The sequence below is a fragment of the Phascolarctos cinereus genome, unplaced genomic scaffold (assembly GCF_003287225.1).
Source record: "Phascolarctos cinereus isolate Bilbo 61053 unplaced genomic scaffold, phaCin_HiC Scaffold_2;HRSCAF=192, whole genome shotgun sequence".
NCBI lineage: Eukaryota > Metazoa > Chordata > Mammalia > Diprotodontia > Phascolarctidae > Phascolarctos > Phascolarctos cinereus.
The window spans coordinates 60,686,927-60,708,207 of NW_027555625.1; the positions used below are offsets into that span (position 1 = coordinate 60,686,927).

Sequence of the window (21,281 nt, forward strand, 5' to 3'; positions counted from 1 at the left end):
GAGATGAAAGTAATAAGATACCAAGCTGGCTAAACTCAGAGCTCTACCTAGACTGGAAGGACTAATTTCAAAAAAGAAAAGAAATTAGGAGGGGGAACCCAAATCACAAGATTATGTGGTAGTGAACTTAGTATGGCTTAAAATCATAAAGAAAATTAGATGAATGAAACGTTTTTCCCCTACAAATATATTATATGAAGAAAAGAAAAGGTCACAGGGCCACCCCAATCCACCTCCTTCCTTACTATTCTCTCTATCATTAAATAGAAAGGAAAAGCTCTTAACAAAGGGCAACAAAAAAATCAAAGTTTTTTATCATCTTTCACGCTGGCCTTTTCTGAAAAATATTAAATGTGAATAGTTGATTAAAGTAAGCTCTATCTCTAATGAAAGCATACAAATCTAGATCACAATAGGGATGGCTAGATGAAGATGACCCTCATGTTAAAACTACAGTTTAACTTCAATACTTATAAAGGTTAAGAGAATAAATCCATTTTCATGCACTAATATGATGAAGTACAAATGGATGATGATAACCAATTTTCAGTTCTTAAAAGAATTAGTCCTCAGTTCAGATTCCACCTCTTCCACTTACTACCTGGGTCTTAGTTTCCTCAACTCTAAGATGAAGGGGTTGAACATGAGTTTCCTTCCAACTCTAGATCTATGACTCTGCTATCCTAAATGACTCATTTCCTTAAGGTTCATGTATGCCCAGTTTTATTGAAAGTATACTTAAAAGTGCTAAATCTGCACTTTTAAAAATTAAATGTAGTTTTTATAAAATCTTGATAAATATTCTGGGGCCCAGGCACAAAATCCAAGAAAGTAAACTACTTACTAAAAAGAAAAGTCAATGCAATTGAACATGACAAACATTTATTAAGTACCCATTCTATATGCATGGCAGCATGCCAGATACTAGAGATACAAAGTCAAAAACATAACAGTCTTTCCCTCAAGGAGCTTACATCACATCACACAGGGGAATACAATATACACATATACAAAAATAATGAGAACAGTTTCAAAGAGGGAACACTAACAAGTAGAGTGGAACAGCAAAGGTTATGCATAGTGGATGGCACCTGAGCTCAGCTCAGATGGGAATGAATGATGCTAAGCACCTGAGGCAGTGAGGTAGCACAGCAGATAAGAGCACTGGACCTGAAGTCAGGAAGACCTGATTTCAAAACCAGTCTCAGACACTTACTGGGTGACCCTCGACAAATCACTTAAACTTTGTCTGCCTCAGTCTCCTCTGCTATAAAATAGGATAAACAATAGAACCCTCCTCCCAAGGTTGTTATGAGATTCAAATAAGATAATAAATGTAAAATACAATGCCTGGTACATTGTAGACACTATATAAATTCTATCTATTGTTATTATTTTCATTTTATTACTATTGCTAAAAGGTAGAGGTAAGGAAGAAGTGTATTCTGGACATGAGTGGGAGACAAAACTGTGTGAATGGGTAACAGCAGGGTCTGACTATAAGAAAAAAAAAAGCAAGTAATATTGGTGCCATATTGTGTATGTAGGATTTTAAATGTCAAACTGAAGAATTTGTAATTTATCCCAGAAACAATAAATCAGCCACTAGAGACTGAAGAGAGGGATGAAAAAATCAGATCTGTACTTCAGAAATATCAACATGGGGGCAGCAAGGTGGCACAGTGGATAGAGCACTGGCCCTGAAGTCAGGAGGACCCGAATTCAAATCTGTCCTCAGACCAAACATTTGACACTTACTAGCTGTGTGACCCTGGGCAAGTCACTTAACCCCAATTGCCTTAAAAAAAAAAAAAAGAAATATCAACATGGCAGCTATATGGATCATGGAAAACAAGATATCAAAGGACTAAAGAAGGAGACATGTTGCCCCTATTTTCAAAAAAGAGATCAGAATCTGAAAACTACAAGCCAATGAGATGAATTTCAATTACTAGGAAAATTCTATAAAATATTGTTAAAGAGGGTAGTGAACAGGTAAGAAAGGGGAAAATAGTAATAGTACGGCTTCATTTAGGACAGGTCATACCAATTAACTTTATTTCCTGTTTTAACACAGATTGGGGGATGATGTAGATATGGTTCACCTAGCTCTGAGCAAAGAATATGATACAGGATCTCATACTATTTTTGTGAACAAAATGAGGCAATGTGGACCAGATAATAATACAATTAGATGAATTCAGAAGTAACAGAACACCCTGACTCAAGAAGAAATCACTAACGTCTCAATGTCAGGACTGTCAATGACGGGAGGTCTCCAGAGGAGTACCCTTAGGATTTATGCTTGGCCTTGTGTTGTTTAACATTTTTTAATTAATTACTTGGAAAAAGGGCATAGATAAAATGCTCATCAAATATGCAGGAAACAACAAACTTGGGAGGGATAACAAACACAACGGGTAAAGTAAGAATCCAAAAAGATTCCAACAAACTAGAGCCGTAGGCTATATGACAAAATTCAATAGAGATAAATGTAAAGTCTTACATTTGCATTAAAAAAAAAATCAACTTTACAAGTATGGTTAGATAGCAGTTGGCCTAAAAAGGTTTTAAGGGTTTTAGTGGACTGCAAGCTAAATGAATCAGCAGTGTGTATACAGCAGTCAAAAGGCTAATAACATCTTGGGTTGCATTAAGGCACAGATTCCAGAAATTAAGAGATTAAAATTCTTCAATACCTTGCCCTGGTTAGGAAAATCACTTCACCTTCTGGGTCTCAGTTTCTTCAGCTACAGGAAATGAGAAGACTGGACTACATGGCCTCTGGAGCCTCTCAATCTCTAGATCTATGACCCAATGGCTACACCTGGAACACTGTGCTCAGTTCTGAGCATCACATTTTAGGAAGGACATTCACCAGCTGAAGACTGTCCAGAAGAGGTCAACAAGCTTGTTGATGGGCCTCAAGTCAATGTTCTATGAGGATAAATTGAAGGAAATCAGAATGTTTAGCCTGGAAAAGAAAAGATCCAGAGAGGATGCGACAGTTCTTTGTTCAAGTATCTGAAGGGCTATCATGTAGCAGAAGGACTAATATTTGTTCTGTTTGGACCTAGAGGACAACTCCAGGAATACTGGGTAGAAGTACACTTGAGGTCAGGAAAGACTAAAGAATTAGAGCTGTGCAAAAGTGGAACTGGCAGCCAGTATGAAGTGGTAGGTTCCGTCTCATTGGGGTGGGGATGTAGGAAGGTACAAAAAGAAGTAATAAATAATCAAATTATTAAAGATGTAGAAATGTGAAGATATCAGAAATGGCTTGAGGTACTAATTATTTCTAGCTGGAGTAAAATGAAAAATTGAAAAAAATGGCACCTGAACTACGCCTTAAGTACTTTCCAAGCACAGAGACAATGTGTACAGAGAACGGAAGGAAGGTGAGATTGGGAAATTGTGGGTAGTAGTAGTCCAATTTGCTCAAAGAATATATAGAAGGAAGTGCTGTGAAATAAAACTAGAAGAGTAATTTGAAGAAGCCACAATGAGTCTTGAAAGCTAAAAAAAATCTTACATTTAATAAGCAATGCTAAGAATTCAAAGGAACTTCAGAGGTCACCAAGTTCAACCTGTGCTGGAACAGGAAATTCCTCTACAAAATCTCTGACAAGTGGCTGTCCAAACTCTACTCATGGGTTTCAAGAGAGGGAAAACCCATTACCTCCTGAGGCTACTTTTGGACTTCTCTTTTTAGTAAGTTTTCCCTGGCATCAAGTCTAAATTTACTTCTTTGCAGTCTTTATCCACTACTCCTAGCTCTGCACTCCAGTGTCAACAAATCTTTATCTCTCTACCATATACCCACAATTCAAATAGTGGAAGATAGTTATTGTGTCTCACCACTCTGCTGTACTACTCCCTTCCCCCCTTCTCTCTCTCTCTATTTTTGATTTTTGGCAAGGCAATTGGGATTAAGTGACTTGCCCAGGGTCACACTGCTAATACGTGTCAAGCGTCTGAGGCCAAATTTGAACTCAGGTCCTTCTGACTCCTGGCTGGTTCTCTATTCATTGTGCCACCTTGCTGCCCTCCTGCCTTTTCTCTCTTCTCTCTACTAAACATACCCAGTTCCTTCAACCTAACTATGGAACATGAGCTCAAGGGCCATTGCTACCCTGGTTGCCTCCTCTAGATATTCTCCAGCTCATCAATGTCCTTCCTAAAATATGGCCCTCTGAGCTAAATAACATGCTTTAGATAGGATCTAACCAAGATATAATAAAAAGATATAATGTATATACAATATATAATATACTTCCTCCTTATTCTTGGAAGTTATTTTTCCTCTTAATTCAGTGTAAGATCACATTAGCTTTCTTGGTTGCCAATCACAATGCTACCTCTCATATTGAGTTTGCAGTCACCTAAACTCCTCCAGCTCTTTTTCTGATGAATTTCTTATGCCTAAACTAGGATGGCAATGGAAGGAGTGAAAAGGAAGGGGCTAAAGGAAGAATATTTCAGAGGCAGACTTGACAAACATGGCAATTAATTGGATATTAGGAGTAAAGGAAAAGAAAGCGTTAAGTTTTCAAGCCTAGGGTGAATGGGGAAATGATGGCACCATTAAAAGAAATGGGGAAATTAGAATAAGAAAGGTTTGGATAGGTAAGGTGAATTAAAAATTAAACATGTTAAAAGTTTGAGATGCTGGCAAGACATCAAAGTGAAGCTGTCCAGAAGGCAGTTGGAAATGTGGCATTAGCACCAAAGACAGAGAGAGAGCTTAAGACATGAGATACACGCTTGGTAGCCATTCACAAATAGGCAATCACTGACATCAGGAGAGCGGAGGAGATTGTGAAAAGAAAAGAACAAAGAATCATCTTTTCAGAATCACTGAATTTGATAGCTGTAAGGGACCTAAATGGCCATCTAGCCCAACTCATACACAAAAGGAATGCCCACCATTAACAACCAGACATGTAAGTAAATCTCTAATGGAGCAAGAAAAAACCCTGGGATAAAATTATATTTAGATGACAGAAGAATTAACCTGGAAAAGAAAAGGCTACATCAAGACTTAATCATTTTTGGATCAGCTAGGTGGCACAGTGGATACAGCACTGGCTTTGAAGTCAGAAGGACTTGAGTTCAAATCCGGCCTCAGATACTAGCTGTGACTTAATCTCAAATACCTCAAGAAAAAAAAAAAAGACTTCATCATCATCAAGATCCAAAGGGGTTCTACGGATGCTGACCAATTCTGTGCATCCACAGAAGACCAAAAAAGACCAGCTTAAAATGAAACAGAAGAGATTAACCAAATGCCGTTCTGATAATCAGATTCATGTGCCAAGGAACATGAAAAAAGTTGCAGAGTCTCTTCCACTAGAGATCTTTTTATAAAAGGTGGTTTAGTCATTTACCCACATAAAGGCTAGGAGAACAGCACCCAAGAGAGAGTTCAGGGCTTGGGATACATGCTTGGTAAACATTCACATAATGTTCACATTAAAATCATGAGTGGATATGAGATTAATACTTGCCTTCAAACTAGCTAGTCTCAATTCATCTTCAAGCTGTATTATCCTCAGATTCTATAAAATACACCAGTTTAGTTTTTCTTCTCCATCCCTATACTACCTTTTATGCTGTCCTATATTAATCAGTATTTTCCTTTGAAACCTACCTAAAGACTAAGAACATAGGGAGGGGAAAATATATAAACAGCCCTCAAAAGTATATATATACTTTGCTAAACCTATCAATGAGAGACAGAGAACTAAAACTGTCATTTTAAACTAAACCTCCCAATACCCCCCTGAAGAGGTAGCAACTAATCAGAGGTTAGTACTTCCTCTAAACAGTAGACAGAGCCTAATTTCCCCCTCCCAAAAATGATATCATAGCCAAAGGATGAAGCAGAAGGCAGAGGAGAGGGAAAGGGAAAGAAGATTAGGGAGTCAGCTATTCAACTATCCTTACGCCTATGCCTATGCCTATGCCTATGCCTTGAATGAGAGGGTGCTGGTGATGCATTGAGGACAAAGGAGGAGGAGGATCAAAACCATGAGTGATCTTAATGATTATGGAAATCAGATTTAGGATGGATAAGATGAGACAGAAGGCAGAAAGAAAGGGCATGGGCACTAACTAGAGGAGGTGGCATATTCTTTCAATTAGTCAATAATCATTTATTAAGCAACTGTTAAGCACTGGGGATAGAAAGGCAAGACAGTCCTCGAAGAGTTCACAATCTAATGGGGGAGAAAACAAACAAATATGTAAGCAAAAAAGCTATATGAAGGATAAATAGGATATAATTATTAAAGGGAAGGCACAAGAATTAAAAAGGACTGGGAAAGGCGTTCTGTAGAAAGTGGGATTTTAAGAGGAACTTGAAGGAAGCAAAGGAAGTCAGGAGGCAGAGATGAGAAGGGAAAATATTCTAGGCATGGAGGAAAAACTAGAGACAATGCTCAAAGACAAAAGATGTAGTATCTTGTTCCTGGAACAGCAATGCTACCACTGTAACTAAATTAAAGAATACAAGGGGCAGAAGAAGTGGAAGCATCTATTTACTGTAAACAGTCTTCTCAGTTTAGCCACAAAAGGAAGGAAAGACATGAAACAACAGTCAGTGGGGACAGAAGGATCAAGTGAGGGTATATGAAGAATGTAGGTGACACGGACAAGTTTGTAACACAGTAGACAGGGAGAAACTGAAGAGAAATGAGAGTGGAGGTGATAGAGGGGGTAATCTGTTGGAGGAAATGGGACTGAATGGGATCCACTTGTGCAGGTAGAGAGAGAGGTTGGCCTTGGCAAAGAGAAGGATCACCTCACTGTGTGAGATAATGGCAGAAAGTATCAGAGTGATATGAGATGAGGAGGAGGGGAAAAGTAAATATGAAGTTAATGTTTTCGGTTAAGAGGATCAGAGAAAGGGAGCCATGGAAGGTTTGAGAAGGGATGAAAAGGTTTAGAAGAGCCACTTCAGTGACAATGAGTTGATAAGGGAAATAAGAGTATAGTTAGTGCAGAGGTGATGAACTGGGAAAGAACTGAGAGGCTGAGGAAATGGAGGTCACAGTGTGGACAAAAAGCAGGGTTTGGTACTGAAGGGCAGAGGCAGAAATAGAGAGCTAATAGATTATTATTAGATAAGAGAATTTCAGTGTTCATGGCACAGAAGTAGTGCATTTGTAGGTGATGGCAAGATCAAGGGTACGATCATCTTTGTGTGTGGCTGAGATGGGGAAGAGATCATGAAAAATGTAGATGATCTCTAAGAGTTTTGTACACTACACCAGAATTAGGAGGCAGCTAGGAGGCACAGTGGATAGAGTTATGCACTTGGAGTCAGGAAAACCTAAGTTCAAATTCTGCCTCAGACACTTACTATCTGTACAACCTGAGCCAAGGCTCTTAATTTCTTTTTGTCTTGGTTTCTTCATCTATAAAATGGGGATAATAATAACACCTACCTCCTTGGGTTGCTATAAGGATAACATGGGCACTCTGCAAACCTTAAAGTGCTATATAAATAGTAGGTATCATCATTATTATTATTATTAGAGAGGAACTAACAAAATACTTCATTTTTAATTAATTTAAAAGGCTCTGTAAGAAATAATTTTTCAGGCAGCTAGGTGTATAATGCATAAGCTCCGGCCTTGGAGTCAGGAAGACCTGAGTTCAAATCCAGCCTCAGACACATGACATTTACTAGTTGTGTGACCCTGGGCAAGTCATTTAATACTCAACTGCCTCACCACTTTTAAAGGACAAAAAAAAAAGTAATTTTTCAAAGATCTTTTAATAATGACTAACAGGAAAGGTTATTAACTGAACAAGAGAAAGAATTATATGAAACAGCACAGATAGAGGCAATGTGATATCATGGAAAGAACACTGGTCAAGTTGAAACACCTGAATTAAAATCCCAGCTCTGCTTAGCTACATGTCATTTACTCTCTCTGGGACTCAACCTCCTCTTCTCTAAAGGGAGATGGCTGGACTACATCAGGTGTAAAGATCCATGATCATAGCATCTTATATGAATTAAAACTGTTAAGGAGGCTTTTTTTAATGTTAAATTTAATGCTGGCCAGGCTGTGGAGAAATATACACTCCTTTACATTGCTGGTATAGCAATGAAGAGGCACAATCCTTCTGGAAAGCAATATTAACAGTATACAATCAAAGCTTCAAAAGTGTACTCTTTGAACCACTGATCTCACTAGTAGGCCCTAAGAATGTTTAACAAAAGAAGACAGAGAGGTATATATAAAAAAAAATTCATAGCAGCACTATTAGTAATAGCAAAAAAAAAAGTAGAAACAACTCAAGTATAACATTTAGTGAACTGCTGAACCTTAATGTGCCACAGGAAATTACAAATGTGGGGGCAGCTAGGTGGTGCAGTGGATAAAGCACCCGCCCTGAAGTCAGGAGGACCCAAGTTCAAATCCAGCCTCAGACCAAACACTTGACACTTACTAGTTGTGTGACCCAGGGACAAGTCACTTAACCCCAATTACCTTTAAAAAAAAAAAGAAATTACAAATGTGAAGAATACAAATATGGAAAAATATATGAAGTGATAAAGACTGGAGAAAGCAAAATGAAAATATACATGATAACTACAACATCAAGACAGCAAAGCAACAAAATCTAAAAATACATAAAAGAAAGAACTTTCAGAAGGAAAGGAAGAAAACCTTTTATTCCACACCTACTACGTGCCAGGCACTATGCTAAGAGCTTTACCAATAGTATCTCATTTGATCTTCACAACAACTCTGCAAAGTAGGTGCTATTATTATCCCAGTTTACACTTGAGGAAATCAAGGCAGACAAAGGTTCAGTGACTTGCCCAAGGTCACTGGTAAGTGTCTGAGGCCACATTTGAATTCAGGTCTTCCTGACTCCAGGACCCACACTCCATCCACTGTACCACCTAGTTGCCCCAAGAGACAAAAGCAAAGAGTATTTTTTTAAATTAATATTTACCTTTAAAAATTATGATCTAGACTTGAAAGAGGCAGCATAGTCCACCAGAGAGAGAAAGATGGCCTTGAACTACAGAGACCTGATTCAAGTCCTACCTCTGATACAACAATGTAACTACAGGCAAGTCACAAACTCCAAGAGTCCCAAGCAAATCTCTAAGTAGTATCAGCATCAGGGTCAGTCAATAAGCATTTATTAAGTGGTTACCATGTGCCATGCACTGCATTAATTGCTAGAGATACAAAGAAAGGCAAAAGGCAGTCTCTGCCCTCAAGAAGCTTGCAACCTAATAAAGAAAGGAGTTTTCTATATTGACAGAATCACAGGTCATCTTTTTAAAAGCAAATTGTAAACAGTGGAGTTTATCATTTTGTGTGCAAGGAGTTTTTATTTTTGTGTGGCCAATGCTATTAAGTTTAGAATGTATTTTAAAGAAATATTTTATGAAGCAGTGCGGCATAGTCAATAGGGTGTTAGGCCAGAACCAGGTAGACCTGCTTCAGTTTAAATTCCGCTTATGACACTTATGAGCTGTGTGACCGCAGTTAAGTCACTTAATTTCCTTCGTGCCTCAGAAAGCTCCCTAGGACTTATCTCCTAAAACATAGATGAGCTGCAGTCTGTATTCTGACCTTGGTGGAAAGTGTTCCAACCCTGGCAAAATCATATACTTGCATTTAAAAAGAAAAATAAAATCTCAATGATCTAAAAAGATAAAAAAACAGTTTACTGACAGGTAGAAAGTAAATAAAAAGCAGGAGAATAGGTAGAAAAATGAAGATGATTTACTTAAGACATGGTAAAGGTACTTTTAAAAACAGACTTTCATTTACATCTCTTACATTTCCCCTGCATGCCACCCTCCCCTTCTCCTTCCCAAAAAAAAAACCCATCCCTTATAATAAAAGATTTTAAAAGAAAGGAAACCCTATCCCCCCCAAAAAAATCCAGCAAAACTGATAAATACATCCAAAAGAAAATCTGACACTATACATATATATGTGTGTATATATGCATATACATACATACAAATCTATACATATGCGCACACATGCACACACATACACGATATTTCACATGTGTAGACCTGTTAAACAGATTTTTAAAAACCTGACTCTGTGTGTATGTGTGCATGTATGTATGTATGTATGTGTGATATTCCATAATTCCTTGCCTCTGAAATGGAGTTGGGGAAATATGGGAAGGGGCACCTGTTAACAGCTGATAGGAATTTGGTCCTGATGAACCAACCAGAATACAGGCTGGCCTTGTGACAGTGACTTTCAAAGGTAAACATGAGCAAATGTAGAGAAAATAACAGTCGAGACAAAAGATTCAGACTAAGGATTTAGCCTAAAGAATAAAGAAAAGAAGCTCTGGCCTCAGGGTCAGGAGGACTTGAGTTCAAATCCAGTCTCAGACACATGACACTTACTAGTTGTGTGACCCTGGGCAAGTCACTTAACCCCAATTGCCTCATTAAAAAGCAAAAAAAAAAAAAGAAGAAAGAAAAGGAGAAAATAGATACTATTCAGGAAATAGTATCAGAATTAAACATGATAGGCTAAACAGATTTTAAAAACAATGACATTTATAATACATATTTAATATTTGCAAAGCACTTTTCTCCTAACTTTCCTGTAAAGTAGGTAGTACAAATGTTACTCTCATTTTTCAGTTAAAGAAAGTGAGGTTCCAACACAGTTGAGTGTTTTGCCTAAGATAACAAAGCCAATAAGCTACCTGAGGCAGGATTCTTTCCTAGGCCTCCTGAACCCAAGTTCAGCCACCTCCCCTGAGCCTCTACAAAATGGAAGAAATTAAGAGGTGGATGAAAGTGGGAAGACATGTAACCTAGATAGCAGGAAAATGTTATAACCCCAGTGTTCCAAAGGAGGTAATACTTTTTAAGCGGTTATGTAAAATGGAACATTCACTAAATATTCTTAATATTCTGATGTTGCAATAATAAAAATGGCACCTTAAATGTATGAATCACATTATCTTTTTCCCCTCCAATATGTTGTCATACATGACCTAACACAATAAAAATTAAAACGATGTTTTTCGTAGTACACATATGGTTCCTCAAGAATGGGAAAACCTAAAAAAACTGATACTGTTTGCTTCAAAAATTCACCAACTGAAAATATATTTTTATCTTCATTATTCCTGATTATATCCCTTTGTCTCTTTTAAGAGACACCAAAAAACATCCATTTCAATAATCTTACAACTCTGCCAAATGAAAACTAGTCTTGTAATCCAAAGCAACATTCTAGCTTCAGAGGATCACAAAAGATAATTCAAACAGTGGCATTAATCTGTAACTCTATTCTCATATACAGATATGTACTGATAGGTCAATTTACAAGCAAGTTAGAGGGAAAATAAAAATGTAAATGTTTCAAAAATGTTCTCTCCATCTTAATACCAATACCTGGACAGTTTGGGCAAATAAAGCACAAAACCAAACCCACAACCACACAAATATACACATAAGCTGCTCAAGGGTACCACATCTAAGCAATCTGTATTCCCATATACTTCCACCACTACTCATACCTATAGCTCTAATCTCAATACTAAGATTTCAATGTGAATGAGAATCAGATTTTTCAAACATATGCCTTGCTTATTTAATAAACATACTTAATAAACCAATAAAAATAATGCTTAACTTGACATTTTACTATCTTAATTACATAGTAAGGTAGAATTACTATTTTTCCTATACTAATCTTGGAACTTAATTTTAAAAGGGCTTGAGCAGTTAGCAAAAATCTATTTAAAAGGCCTTTAGAGTATTTTCCAAATACAGTTTAATGAAAAACATACATTTAAGTACAAGTCACATGCTGTTAGCAAAACTACTGAAAAATCTTTTTTTTAAAAGGTGCTTGCCTTCAGTATTTTCTCTTACAAAACAACAATCAACAATGGAAGAGTCTGGCTGTAAAAGATTTCAAATTAAACCAATTTTATATCTGATTTGACTAGTACAAAACCAGCAAGACTAATAAAAATTCAACAAAATGTTAAAAAAAATGTCATTTACAAGATTTTTTAACACACACACACACACACACACACACACACACACACACACACACACGCACACAGCCTCACCTGTCGTGGCGGCACAAAGCATACTGATACCAGCCAATTATATCTGAAAATAAACCCTGGAAGTTACCTCTCCAGTTTACTAGGGATTTTGCTGGCTTTCCTAAATTTACAATTCCCTTTTAGGCAGTTGATACCAGGATACTCAACTACTGTGACAGTGATTAAGTTTCAGCTTCTGGTAGGTTGTCAATTCACAACGCAGCCTAAATCTCACAGGGTTATTTGTTTCTCTTTCCTGAAGCCAAACAAATTCTGCCAGCGTACAAGAGTCTGACCACTCACGAAGGTGAGAACTGAGCAATAAAACTGTATAAACACCACACAAATACTAAAAACATATGCAAATCCATGTGAAGTCTGAGTAAAATGATGGCTTGTTAAAAAGCTTGCTCCTGCTTGTGATTCTCCTAAGCCACACTGATCATTTCACTCATCTTAAATTCCACTGTCATTTGAACCTCACATGGCGTGCCTGGGCAAATTTGATGACTTGGATGTTGTTTTAGAGGCCAGGCTTTCTGCCAAGTCTGCTATGTCTATTCCCCTGACCCACCAGGGCAGCTTTAGACAACACCTCCCTTATTTATGTTACTGCTGTGAACAGTCAAACTGCTGCTTACTATCAAATGAGGCCCAACCTACTCATGTTTCTCACATCTTTAAGACCAATACTATTGACTCTTACACCACTCCCTTATTTAAAGCTAAATACTGTAATGAAGAATCACTTGTCACTCCACTAGCAAAACTTAAAAGTAATTTCCTTCACATTCAATTTTTCTAATCCACGGAATCTGAACAATAAAAAAAATTTTTGTAAACACTGCAATTTGATAGAGGCTTTTTTATTACTATCTCCAGCAATGTAAAATAATTTTAAAATATCTTACCAAAAATGGTAGCTATTTGCTCCTTCACCAAAATAAATAAATAAATAAAACAAATCAGGGCTCTTAATGTACATTTAACAGAAACCGATAGATACTGTCAGAACTAACAGAATTTGGCCAAAATCAATTGTAAGTGAAGAATGCTAAATGATTCTTGAGCCTGAAACTTCTTCTTTCTCTTATGATACTAAATCAATTTCTTGAGTTTAAGGTATAATTCTTACTAAAAACTGACAAAGTCTTACTGCTGAAACATACATGATAAAACTCTTAATGCTACGACATCTAATATAACTGAAACCTCAGTACATGGTGAGCTACCTCCTTTAACACTGGGACTGGGAAAAATGCCAAAGTATTCCTTCTGTAACTTGGCAAAGGGAGAAGTCAAAGAAAGAATTGAGTTAACAGTACTAATTACAATGAGTTTTTTTTAACTTGCAGCATAAGATTCTTTAAAGGCAGTCCCCTCCACCCCCAATATTTACACATAGAAAGCCCCAACATTAATATAAATTTAGATTGCTCCTCTATTACTAGTTTATGCTAATGATCCCAGGTTTCTGCACCTAGAGCTCTAGAGATAAAAATTTTATTAAAATTATTAAATTTACTGAATTCTTCTTAGTGAAACTTACCAAGTCTAATTTATATAGTCCACCTTTATTCAACCTCAGGAGGCTTTACACATATGATCTAATATGTATATAATGAGCTTACAAACACATCATTAAGCTTCTACAGAAAAGAAGTTAAGGAAGTTCTTTCTCTCTGCGAGAGGAATTTATCTTTATAATTTGAGGCAGTTAGGTGACAAAGTGGATAGAGTAGGGGGCCATCGTCAGAAAGACCTGAGTTCAAATCCAGCCAAAGACACTTGCTTTGTATGTGACCTTGGGCAAGTCACTTAACCGCCATCTGCCTGTTTTCCTCAAGTGTAAAATGGAGACAATAACAGCACCTCAATCCCAGGGTTATTGTGAGGATCAAATGAGATAACCTTGGTAAAGCATTTAGCACAGTGCCTGGCACATATAGGCACTATATAGACCAAGATGATGATGATGATAATGATCATCATCATCATCATTCATAATTCCATGCTTACTAAGATTTGCACATGTAACCTACGGTTAAACTCCATCTAGAAAACAGGTTGGCTGGGCACATATTGTTTATTTTTTAATACATTTTGATACTTTGTTTTTACACTACCTACATTTCCCAATGTATCCCTCCCTCCATTTCTCTTCCAAAGGGACATCTCTTATAACAAAATATGTAAAAAGAGAAAACAAAATTTAGCAAAAGTAACCTTTATTTCTGCAAAGAAGTAGGTATGTGCTCTTCCCCTCCCCCCCCAAAAAAAGCAAAACACTAATAAATTATTAGTGCTTAGAGCTAGAGGCTCATGATGGAAGAGAAAATGAAACTTACATCAAAAAAATCAAAATGGAATTAGAAGGGCTAAGCAAGAAATCAAATATTCCTAAGTATGCAAAACTTTAAATTGGATATACTCATATAATTGTTTATATCCCCTCCCCCATCTGTTTGTTTGTTTAAAGCAAAAGATGTTGTATAGGGAAAAGGTTTTAGTATCATTTAAAAAATGTTAAAGCCCTATATGTAAATAATCCAAAAACTGACACAGGTAAAACAAAGTTACTATGTAATGAATAAAGAAAAAAATTTCTTCTTAGGGCTAATATTATTTTCATTATCTGAATAGGAATAAAAAGGTAAAGAAATTATGAAAATAAAAATTTCCCTCAACATTCCAGTAGAAGGAATGTAGTTTTTGATAGCACAAGTATAGACTATGTCAAACTGCCTACCATTTTCAGGAGAGGAGAGGGGAGAGAGGAAGAAAATTTGGAACTCAAAATCCTGTAAAAATGACTATTAAAAATTTTCTTGACACGTAAACTTGGAAAAAATAAAATAATATCAAACTTGAAAAAAGAAGGAATGTAATTTTGAGGGAGAAGAGGATAGTTCTTAGGAATATGCCTACAATTGATTTTTTTTACATCTCATCAAAAAAATGTACTAGGCCAATTATTTTTTCTTTAAAAAAGAAACAAAGAAAATAGTAAATGGGAAAATTGCAGAATGGGGGCGAGGCCTGCTATTATTTCACTCCAGAGCTCCCTAATATTGGCAATTTCTTTAGTAATTTTAATTTAGATCTAAACATTCAATACTTAGGCTAGGGAAAATAAATGGCAACTTAGCCAGAATAAAAAAAAATACATAATCTGCATATTCAGAGAATAAAACATAAAAGTAAAGATAATGGGGGAGGGGGAGATGGGGAGAAAATTTGGAACTCAAAATTTTATGGAAGTGAATGTTGAAAACTAAAAATAAATAAATAAATATTTTTTAAAGAGAAAAGAATGAAATAATAAAATAAAATGTAAATGGAGCACAAAGCAAAAAAAAAAAAAGATAATGAAATGTCAAACTAAATTGGAGCCCTAAGGTTAAGCTAACAAAAATTCATCAAGCAAGCTGCCCTTTGAAATGAATAAATCATGTTATCCACAGTATTACTAAGGATTGATGAATTACATTATTTTAAACTTCCTACTTAGTGTCTGAAGTACTTGAAAGCTAGGTCTAAGATTTTCAAAAAGGGAAAACAATGCAAATTTAAAACCAAAGCAGCTGCTTAATTCAGTTTGGACCTTACACTAGTATAAATCTAGAGAGCTAGTAGACTTTTGCAAGAAAACACTGATTCTCTTTTAATTTCAAGCAGCTTCTGTTAGTAAAACATCACCTCGAAAGAGCAAAGGTAAAAAGTGTTAGTGTGTGTATATTTATTATATGTGTATATTTATATATTTTTGTATGATTAAAAACAGTTCAAAGAAATATTAGCATATGCTGAATGTTTGTATTCTAACAATTTTAATACAGAAATTTAGTCCCTTGATTTGCTTTCTCCTCCTCCCAACTTTTAAATGCCCACTTAGGAAAGGTACCAAAATCAACAGCAAGAAGTCATAAGGGCTTCTCAAAGAAACAGCAATCTCCTTTTGTGTATATGTTATGATTAACACTCTAATTAGAGAACAAATGGAGATTCAGTTGTGGTAAAGGCCCCTCAAACCTTTAATAAGATCTAAAACCACACCAGCCCATCAGACAGACTAGGATGTGCTCAAACAGTACACATCTTCTGTAATTTGACAAACTGGGACAAATGGGTCTTACTAAAAAAACAAAGGATTTTCCAACAGATTCCTCTCTGTCTATAACAAGCCTACATGCTTAAAAAGGCAAGAAGAAGAAATATTTAACAAAAACAATACTGTACTGAATCCTAGAAACTGTTACGGCCCAATTTACCAGGCAAGTTCATTCCAAAGGCAAATCTGTTGAACTCACTTTTGGTTACTTCAAATAACAATTAATTCAAAGCTCAAAATGATGTACATCAAAATATATGTTGATTTCATGTGCAAATAAATTCTAATTCCTGAATTTTTTAACTGCTCCTTTTGATATTAAATCTAAAGTGCCAGAAGAGTGTAAGAGGGTTTCATTTAATTACTTACAACGACCTTGTACAGGTCACTATGCCTCATGAGCATCTTCCACCTCTAACATAGTAGGACTGTGTGTGACTCTTGGAATAAATCTTAACAATACTCTAAAATCCTAACCATCTTGAAACATATGTTTTACCGAAACACACAATAAAGACATTTTATGCCAAAATTCCAAAAGGGTATGCATTTTAAAAATTAAAAAGCCATGCCATAAACAAAATTATAGAATGGAAGGATCTATCTTTTACAATTACGAATAAAGATTTGTCAAACAAAAAATAAAAGAAAATCATATTACAATCACAATTTTATTGTTTCTAATTTAACATTTTATTTTTCCCCAATTACATGTAAAAACAATTTTTAACAATTTTTTTCATTTTTGAATTCCAAATTCTCTCCCTCCCTTTCTCTCCTCCACTCCTCATTGAGAAGGAAAGAATTTTATACAAGTTATACATGTGCAATCATGCAAAACATAACAATTATATTAATCTTTTAAAGCTTTTGGACACCCCAAAAAAAGCACTGATGCTAAAATCAGAAGATAAGACTTGGGGGAAAAATCTTTGCATTAAATAGCTGATAAATGTCTAGCTTAATAAAGGCTTGAAGTATGTTAAGATATATTACAATTTTCAAGCCAAAAAATAACTATCACAAAAATTAGAATAACCATGAAGTATCCCCTCATATCCATCAAACTAGCAAAGATGTTAAAATATGGGAATCTCTGTCCACTGAATCAGGGAAGGTAGAACTGTGAATGGTTCAACTGCTCCGGAAAATAATTTGTAATTATGCAAGAAAAGTTCCTAATTGTTCATACCCTTTGCCCTAGCCATCTCAATATCAGATCCATCAATACTACCAAAACTATGCCTCCAAGGAGGTTATAAAAACAAAAAACAAAATCAAACGCATAAAAGTATTCATAGAACTATCATTTGTAAAGACAAAATAGGTAAAAACCAAGAAAAAACCCAATGATTGTGGAATGACAGAACAATTTATGGAAGATGAACATAACGGCATATACATATATACGGTGTATACATATGCCATAAGACATTATGAATATGAAGAATTTAGAGGAAATACGGAAAGCCTTGTACATATACATACTAACTGCAACAGTGTAAATAAACTCAAAATGAAGATGAAGCAAAACTCTGGTCAAGTATAACCCTCAATGTTTGTACCATAATTGCAAAATGAGTCCTCCTTTGCTGTTAAAAAAAAAATCAATAAAATTACTTCCATGAAATATGCTTTGCAAAGAGAATTGTTTGGAAGTATCTACTGTCAAAATAAATGTATGAATAATTTTTAAAAATAAAAACAATGAAATACAGCAGAGAATTCTCTCCCCTTATAATCAGGAAAACTATATTTTCAGAAATAATGAATGAATGCACAATAATTTTTTACCTTATTCACTATCTTTTTCTGGCATAAAGAGATAAAAGAAAGCCCTACACAGAATATTTATTAAATGCTTGCTGCCAGGAAATCACAGAATTTAGAGCTGGAAGACATCAAAGATCAAGTTATTTCTTCTATAATAAAACTGTTTAACTCCAATTACCTATGAAAATCTAAGTATATTTTGGGTGGAAACTGCTTACTATTACATAGTCTAGGTATTTAGCAAGGAAGATAAAAAGTGATCAAAATAGTGATTGTTCCCAAGTCCAATGTACTATGTAGTCTAAAAACCCACTACAATTCTGATATATTTATGTAAATGTAATTCTGGCACGATCCAAGTAACAATAATCAAGTAGTTTATTGTTAAACTCCCACTAAGACTAACTCAGCTTGCTCTAGTCTCATTTTATACCATTCAAATGCACATTTAAGAAGCTTAATTAAAGGTTTACCACACTTAGGATTCCAAGCTAGGTCACAAAAGCACTCAGTTAAGCTGGTCAGTCCTCCTGAAAACTACTACAGGGGATTTTGAGTAATGCACTGGTCTTTCCTTTTTCCAAAATTCCTTTTAAACTAGTAAACTGGTTATATGGTAGAAATGCACCTTTCAAAATTAACTTTTTCTTATGGAAAAACATCTATTCTCAGAACATTCAAGTAAAATCTCAAGGAACACCAATTTCCAAAATATTTTGCCTTATTAATACCAACTTAATACACCTTCAGAACACTTTTTTTTTATCCTTTCAAATAAACTTGGTCTAGATTTACATAAACATATAACGTTAAAATAGACTATTAACAATTCTTACCTGTTTGGCAGAACTAAATACAGATTTCACCAACATTTTCACAAATTACTAAACACCTCAACTTCTAGAAAGCACAATAAACAACATACTTCCCCAAAAAAGCATAAATTTTCAAAGGAATAGATTCTCAGCAATATGCTCCACACCAAAAATGTATAGAAGAGTAAAGTATTCAACAGGGTCAACAAAACAGAGCATTTAAAATCTGTTCCTACTCTTGCATTTGTTCTACCAAATGGCATCCCAAATGGAAGTGTTAATCGTTTTTCCTTTCAAGTTTCAGCACTTGTTACTTCCACCTCAGTAACGTTCATTTACGTTTTCTTTTATTGCACTTCAGTCTTTAAAACATAAAAACCACTGATAACCACTACTATGCTATAGAAAATACTGACAACTTTTACAATAAGAGCTTGAAGTAGCTTTTCATTCCACAACTTTCTACCCAGGGTAAGTTTATCAAGAAAAAATGTCACACAGCATTCAAGACTGAAGCAGAAGAAGCAGGTTTTTGCATCAGATAAATATGAAAACCTCAGATACAAAAATTACTCCAAATTCAGCAGTGAGAATAAAATGCAGAACAGGAACCGTATAGTACAACTGTGACAGTTGTTATTTTTCACTTTCTCTAGCAGAGAAAACAAGGGTTTGCGGAGTTAAGATCAAAGTGTGCTTAGAAAGGTGATCTGATCTCTCACCTTCATTTTACAGATAAGGAAACTGAGGCTTGGAGAGGTTACGAGATTTGTCTAAGATCCCACAGTGACCCCGCAGAGTCAGTCATCTGACTGATTCCGAATCCAAAGCCCTTTCCACAGCACCCCTCTACATTAAGTGGATTTGCTAAACACCAATCGTTAGGGTCGTAAGAAAAACACATGCATCACATCATTTTGTGCACATCTGATAGCTTTCAACTTGAAGAAGCAGACAGGCGTTCATCTTCAGAACATGAGGGGCGGGCAGGGAAGGCTTTCCGAATTTGCAAATACCGAGAGATACCGAGCTGGACAGGTTTACTGGGGCCGGGAAGGACGGCAGAGGACCAGCCTAAGCCTCCTCTAACCCCTCCTCCTTAGATACACACACACACAAAACAGAGGCAGTAGTAAAATCATGGCACACACAGCCCATAGTAAAACCACGCTCTCTCTCTCTCTCTCTATATATATACACACACACACACACCCCGTAGCGCGCAGTTCGGCCACGCTCTCCCCCCCCCCCGCTATCTCAGCGGTCCGGCCATGCCCCCCGCCGGTCTTCACTTCCCCCCCCACCCCGTCTCCGTCGCTCAGGCGCAGCCCCGTCCCCGTCCCTTCCTCGGCCCCTTAGCGGGGGACGCAGACTCCCGGGCCGGGCCCCGCAGGCAGGTCCCCGGGGAGTGCGGGAGCTGGTGGGTGGGGCGGGGAGGCCGGCCTCCCGGCTCGGGGTCCGGGGCGCCCTCACCTGCGGGCCCCGGGGGCGGGGGCGGCGGCGGCTGCCCGTCCTCCCCGAAGATGAGCTTGAAGTCGAACTCGTCGTGGGCGCCGCAGTTTGCAGTAGTCATCGGCGTGGCCGGGGACTCGCGGCGGCGGCAGCAGCGGCGGTGGCGGCGCCTCCTTCTCCTCAGGCGGCGGAGGCTCGGCTCGGCTCGGCTGCGCCTCAGCTCCGCTTCATACCTGGCTCCGCCGCAAACTTCCCGGCCTCGTCCCGGCCTCCGGCCTGCTGCCTGTCAGCGCAAGGGAGTGAGGGAGCAAGTGAGCGCGGCCGCCCCTCAGCTGGGCCGCCTCCGCCTCCAACCGCCACCCGCCCCCCAACCACCGCCTACACCCGCCGCCGCCGCCGCCGCCGCCGCCGCCGGGAGAGCCCCCGCCCCTCCAGCCCCGCGTCAGCGCGCGCACGGCTGGGGGCGGGGGAGGGCGCCCCTGCTCCGCCCATCCCATTGGCCGCTGGTGCGGCGTTCGGGCCCCTCAAGCCCCGCCCTCTTTCCCTGCTCTTCACTGAACCCGCGTGACTCGAGGCGCCCGAGGGGCAAGGGACAGTGGGGGAAAGAGGAAGGGGAAGGGGGGGAAACGAAAGGAGGAAACCATGTGATCCCAAAGTCGTAGAGACAGCGCGACCTGCCGGGAGTTGTAGTTCTGAGCCTGAGGAGGTCCCGTGGAGAACCGTCGTACTCAGTGTCTCCGCCTACCTAATCCCCAAGTCTGAAAGGCTCTGAAGCGGCGAGGAGAACAAATCCTCTCCTAACTCCGGGAGAACTGAGAGAAGAGAAGTAAACTGCCCCTTATTGGAGGCAGAGTCCGCAAACTACCAATGGGAGAAGAGGACACGCCTTATTGGGTGGGCAGCCTGCTCTTGATTGGACGAAGCGGGATATGGGCAGAACTAAGGGAGCACCGGGCTCTCGAGTGCGGACTGAGGCTGGTAGAGCCTCCTGGGTCCTATGAGCTGGGAAAGAAGAGTGGCCTCGGCCCCTAAGTTTGAATCTCGTC

General features: G+C 37.8%; 1 protein-coding gene across 4 annotated transcripts in view; it reads right to left on the bottom strand.

Moving 5' to 3' along the window:
• The window catches only part of NFATC3 (nuclear factor of activated T cells 3), a 186,129-nt gene extending 165,089 nt beyond the window's left edge, over positions 1–21,040 (bottom strand). Inside the window, exons 1-2 of one of the 4 annotated variants that reach the window (XM_078149410.1) lie at positions 20,910–21,040; positions 20,257–20,518 (exon numbers count right to left, since the gene is read on the bottom strand). In XM_078149410.1, the coding sequence (XP_078005536.1) occupies positions 20,257–20,356 (100 nt within the window). In that variant the 5' untranslated portion in view covers positions 20,357–20,518; positions 20,910–21,040. Of the gene's footprint in view, positions 1–20,256; positions 20,636–20,909 lie in introns of those variants that run through there. The other 3 variants (XM_020989294.2, XM_020989295.2, XM_078149411.1) reach the window with 3 other exon arrangements.
• Between the last annotated feature and the right edge of the window lie 241 nt (positions 21,041–21,281).